This window comes from Trichechus manatus, unplaced genomic scaffold (genome assembly GCF_000243295.1).
Source record: "Trichechus manatus latirostris isolate Lorelei unplaced genomic scaffold, TriManLat1.0 scaffold00028, whole genome shotgun sequence".
Lineage (NCBI taxonomy): Eukaryota > Metazoa > Chordata > Mammalia > Sirenia > Trichechidae > Trichechus > Trichechus manatus.
In genome coordinates, this window is record NW_004443964.1 from 21,880,148 (window position 1) to 21,885,932 (window position 5,785).

General features: G+C 39.8%; 1 protein-coding gene across 1 annotated transcript; it reads left to right on the forward strand.

The window, feature by feature from the left end:
• The first annotated feature begins 285 nt into the window (after nt 1–285).
• On the forward strand, nt 286–1,600 carry GJC1 (gap junction protein gamma 1). Its single transcript, XM_004374288.2, has one exon. It carries the CDS (start codon nt 422–424, stop codon nt 1,598–1,600), a length of 1,179 nt encoding a protein of 392 aa, XP_004374345.1. The 5' UTR covers nt 286–421.
• Nucleotides 1,601–5,785: the final 4,185 nt, after the last annotated feature.

Sequence of the window (5,785 nt, forward strand, 5' to 3'; positions counted from 1 at the left end):
TAGGAAATGAGTGTTTTCTTAGTTTCTTTCTATCTTTGGTTTTGGTTCGTGATCATTGCCAGTTATTTGCAGCTGTACCATCTCCTAATTCCCATTAACACTTTGTCACATGTTCCAAAATGTGTTTCCTAAAGAGCATTCATTACAAGGTAAGCTACCTCTTCACAATGGAGTCCAACCCAAACTTTCCCCTTATGTTCTCAGGGATGAACTTGCCATGACTGGGTGGAAGAGCTACACCTGTGCCTTATTTTTCATACTGGAATACTTGTTCCAACTTGACCCTTGAAGTTAGATTTTAAGTATGCCGAGAAGTGGTTCCTAGAGATATCATAAATAAAAAACTAAATTGTTATAGTGTTAATATTTATTTTCCTTTGGTGTTTTTCCATTTTTATCAGGGCAAATCAGTTCAATCACCATGAGTTGGAGCTTCCTGACTCGCCTGCTAGAGGAGATCCACAACCACTCCACATTCGTGGGGAAGATATGGCTCACTATTTTGATTATCTTCCGGATTGTCCTTACAGCTGTAGGAGGAGAGTCCATCTATTATGACGAGCAGAGCAAATTTGTGTGCAACACAGAGCAACCAGGCTGTGAGAATGTCTGCTACGATGCCTTTGCACCCCTTTCCCATGTGCGCTTCTGGGTGTTCCAGATCATCCTGGTGGCAACCCCCTCAGTGATGTACCTGGGCTATGCCATTCATAAGATTGCCAAAATGGAGCATGGTGAAGCAGACAAGAAGGCAGCTCGGAGCAAACCCTATGCAATGCGTTGGAAACAGCACCGTGCTCTGGAAGAAACAGAAGAGGACCATGAAGAGGATCCCATGATGTATCCAGAATTGGAATTAGAAAGTGAAAAAGTAAATAAAGAGCAGAGCCAACCTAAACCCAAGCATGATGGCCGACGGCGGATTCGTGAGGATGGGCTCATGAAAATCTATGTGCTGCAGTTGCTGGCAAGGACCGTGTTTGAGCTGGGTTTTCTGATAGGGCAGTATTTTCTGTATGGCTTCCAAGTCCACCCATTTTATGTGTGCAGCAGACTTCCTTGTCCGCATAAGATAGACTGCTTTATTTCTAGACCTACTGAGAAAACCATCTTCCTTCTGATAATGTATGGTGTTACAGGCCTTTGCCTATTGCTTAACATTTGGGAGATGCTTCATTTAGGGTTTGGGACCATTCGAGACTCACTAAACAGTAAAAGGAGGGAACTGGAAGATCCGGGTGCTTATAATTATCCTTTCACTTGGAATACACCATCTGCTCCCCCTGGCTATAACATTGCTGTCAAACCAGATCAGATCCAGTACACCGAACTGTCCAATGCTAAGATTGCCTACAAGCAAAACAAGGCCAACATTGCCCAGGAACAGCAGTATGGCAGCCATGAGGAGAACCTCCCAGCTGACCTGGAGACTCTTCAGCGGGAGATCAGAATGGCTCAGGAACGCTTGGATCTAGCCATCCAAGCCTACACTCACCAAAATAACCCCCATGGTCCCCGGGAAAAAAGAGCCAAAGTGGGGTCCAACAAAAGCAGTGCCAGTAGCAAATCAGGGGATGCAAAGACCTCCGTCTGGATTTAATCTTGGCTGGGCTTAAACTTGTGCTTTTCATAGTTTATGGTAAGCAACGGCTCACTGAATAATGACTTCCATTGAGTAAACATTTGGCTCTGGTTATCTTCAGGGATGCTGTTGGCTCATGATCCAAGCTCAGGGGACTCTGAAGGCGGGACTGGGAAGAGGGGGAGAGAGAGGGAAACACAGTGTTCCTGGGCACATGTTCTCAGCAATAATACAGTGGCAGAACTTTACATTTGTGTCTTCCAGATCTGGAGAAGAACAGATATATTTAAATCATTCTTGTTGAACAGTTTTTGTATGTACAGTATTATGGTACATTTTTTAGTATGAGAATTTTTTTGTATTTGTACATTGGACTACTGTAGTTATACTTTTATATTAAAGGAAAAAAATACAGGTAATGCCTATTAGGCTAGTGTTATTACTTTGTTCAGCAAATTCTACTCTGGGTTTAGAGTTTTAATAGATGCTTCACTTAATAAAAGTGCCTCTTGTGTTGCAGGGAAGGTTTCAGATATGTAAGGAGACTGAGGAGGGGGTGTCAGCTGTCAGTCTGGGAAGGAAAGCCCACAGTAGAATGAGGTTGAGATTCTCTTTTACTTGAGAAATCTTTGACTCTAGTTTATGTGCCCAGAGTTGTAGCCAGTCTTTGAAAACCTATGTATATTTTCAAAGGAGATAAATGATTCACTGTAGGATTCCTTTAAATGTTAAGCATTGCCAATATACGCTTTGATGATGTGTGTATAATTTATGTTGCTTCAAAAAATTGATACACAGAGGTGCCTCCAGCCCCCCAATCTGGTAGCAGTGTAAGAACCTCACTAGAGTTGATACTGAGCTTTCTCTAACAGAAACCAAAGCCAAGCCTGGAAATGAGCCCTGATAGGATGCTTAGGGATAGTTGTGGACCCGTTTGATTTGCCTTAAGACTCTTACCTGGAAACCTGCCTTGGGTTTCTTAAAGAAGGCTATGTTGGGTATTTTCTTTTTATGTTTTAACATTAAAAATACAAAAATTCCCTTGTAGGCTAAGAATACTCAAAGCTACCTGTACTGCAAATGGCAGGGGGCCTAAATCCAGATTCCTTATTTTTTATAATTTACCATGGAACTTTGTTTAGTGTGCCAATGTGGGTTTCTGCCTGGGAGGCCAATCTGAGCTGGGATTCAGCCTGTAAATAGACCTGGAGGATTTTATTCCCTATGGGCGTATCTACTTGTCAGTGACAAACATTAATGTTCACATGACACTCATAATTTGCAGTATTTAGTTACCATTTTCAGCCTCACAGTACTGTGTTGGAAAGCTTTGCTCTCCAGTCGTGCTCACGTGTTTTGTCTTATAGTCGGTGAGCTTCTGAGTAAAAGCTTGGTAAGAGTTTAAATGAGGACTTTGTGCTACCAGGGATCATTTTGTTTTGGGTGTCTCACTTTTATTCAACAGAAAGCTATTGCAAACCATCTCTATCTTTGAAATTCTAAAACTTTTTTTTATGTCTTAATTTTAAAATATCAGTTCTCCATTATTCAGGAGAATCCTAGAACAGGATCTTTGTGCAGTTTTATTTTTTTCTTTTCTTTTTGGTTGTGATTTGTTTCTGTTTCTCCATTGCATCCCCCACCCCCTAAAAAAAATGGTAGAGAAATTAAGCTTATCTTCCAGCCATTGATTTACCTTTATTATTATTATTTTTTTGTCTTTAAATTTTAGCTTAGAGGTTCCTCGCGTCTGTAAACATCTTAAGCAAAATTAAACTCAGGTGAGACTGAAGGGAAAATTTCAGATGACATGTATGTATCATGGATAGCTAATAGACATGCATAGTTCCCCTCAAACCAAATGTTTAATAAGGAAATTCATACAGTTATTCTAAGAAAACGGGCAAGATTTTAAACACCTAAGCCTAGCCCAGATAAAGAACTACCAATTAATTCATATATCTCTAGAGCTTCAGACAAATTTCCTAATTGAAGGACAGAAGATACACATACACTTACATGCCTCTGTTCAGAGCTTGAAGGAGAACAGAGTGGCTTCACCAGCAGAAAGGCTGGGAATTTGAGAGTGATGGAGAGGAAAGGAGTCAAGCAGGAACGCCAGGAAAAACCAAAGACATTTGGTGCCAGAAGCATCCACTTAGTTTCTACACGCAGTGCCCCTGGTGTTTCATCGTGGCCTATTCTGATGAGAATTTTATCTTTTGTGTCTGGAAAATTCTTCAACTTCTTAAAGTATAAAGAAAAATATTTTAAGTCACCTCCCCGTGTACACATGCATACTTTTTTTTTCTTCTTCTATTTTTTACTCTCTTGTTAAAGTTTTAATTATGACATGAATTTCCCAACTCTCACTGCCTTCTTAGTATTTTACTTTCAGCCTTTGCACATATGAGTTTGCCAAAGCCATTTTCCTCTAATGACATCTTATGGACCTACATTAAGAAAATGGCTCTGTCACTGTGTAGCGTAAACATTAAACACTGAACCTGTAAAAATATTATTTGAGTATTGTCCTGAAACTTGCAGGTATTTGTACAAAAATCTGTCGGCAGTTGTTTTTGTTTTCCCTATCAAAATCGTATTGTTTTGAATTGCCATATAAGACATGCACTGTCACGTGGCATTTGCTTCTCCTCTAAATAGAAGTTGAGTGCTTAGTCCTTTGCATACTAGAATCAGGATACAATCAACGACATGTTTGTGTTCCTTAATGTACTGTTGAATTTATTCTAATGCAGAGTGTCCTTTGCTCTTCTTTATTAAAATCTGTTATTATCAGAAGAGATTTGTAAAAGGAACAGTGTTTTTTTCTTCAGATTTGAGGAGAAAATTAAGTAACATTTTTCCCTAATATTAATGTTCATTTTGTGGCTTTGTCTTTGCTTATGACTTGGTTTCACCTGTTTCTATATTTGTTCATTTTTCAAAGTCAGTTTTTCTGAAGATTTTCCTTGACTAATGACTGTAGAATTACTTTAGATAAAAGTGAGCTTTACCGCCAGAAAATGGTTCTCACAATTTAGGAATCATCCCATGTATGTGTCTTTTAGAGCGGCACTTATATCTTTAAGGGGAAAAAATCAACATTAGGTACCTCTGCTCTCATTTCTTTATATGAAATTAGGCAGATCACTTTACTTTTTTAAGTTTCAGGAGCCACTTACCTCTCAGAGGCGTTATAAAGCAGAGAGGGCCTCTAGTAAAAGGCGATAAAAGACCAAGTATTCTTATTTGTCATTTGCCTGAGCTTGGAGCTTCAAAAAATTAGGTGAAAGAACTGTGTGGTAGTGAGATGTCCTTCAGTGCTTAGAACACTTACTCTAAGGGGACTTACGTTATTTCTGTTAGTCATGCCTGTGATTTACCCATTAAGCTTCTAAGTGTCCATGCTTTTATGCTTTTTGTCTCATTTAAGAGACACGCTGCTTCTGAAAGTAGCATCTGTAGTTTATGAGAAATTTTTGGCCTGCCAGCCTTCAGTAAAAGGCAAGTATGTTATACTCGAATCTACTTCAAGTAATGTCTATTTGTAAAAGAATGGGCTTTCCTGGCTGTGAAGAAAACTATCTGAAGTCAAAGATACACAGGTGCTGGTCATTCAATAGGTATTTAAAAGTTAAACCTATCTAAAGCTATTTTATTTTTGGAGATTAGGAATTTGTAAAGGAAATCTTCTTGATTCTGAGATCCTGAAGAAATAATGTGGTGTCTTTCATTTTATCATTTTAAAATCATGTAACCTATGAAGAGTCTTGCCACCTGAAAGTAGCAAAGCCCCGGTCGCAGACTATTATAACCGAGCCTACACAATACAGAGTTTGGAAATAAAATTTCAGCTCACCTATGTATCATAAGGAAACCCTGGTGGCGTAGTGGTTAAGAGTTCGGCTGCTAACCAAAAGGTCGGCAGTTCGAATCCACCAGGCACTCCTTGGGAACCCTCTGGGGCAGTTCTACTCCCTGGTGGTGCAGTGGTTAAAGCACTCGCGTGCTAACCGAAAGGTCAGCAATTCAAACTCACCAGCTGCTCCTCGGGAGAAAGGTGTGGCAGTCTGCTTCCATAAAAATTTATAGCCTTGGAAGCCCCACGGGGCAGTTCTGCTCTTTTAGGGTCGCTGTTGAGTCGGAATCAACTTGACGGCAGTCAGGGTTTGGTTTTATATATCAAATCTTCCGTAATTC

What these genes read in the sequence shown, in the direction of transcription:
- GJC1 (XM_004374288.2), top strand. Translation starts at nt 422, where the DNA reads ATGAGTTGGAGCTTCCTGACTCGCCTGCTAGAGGAGATCCACAACCAC.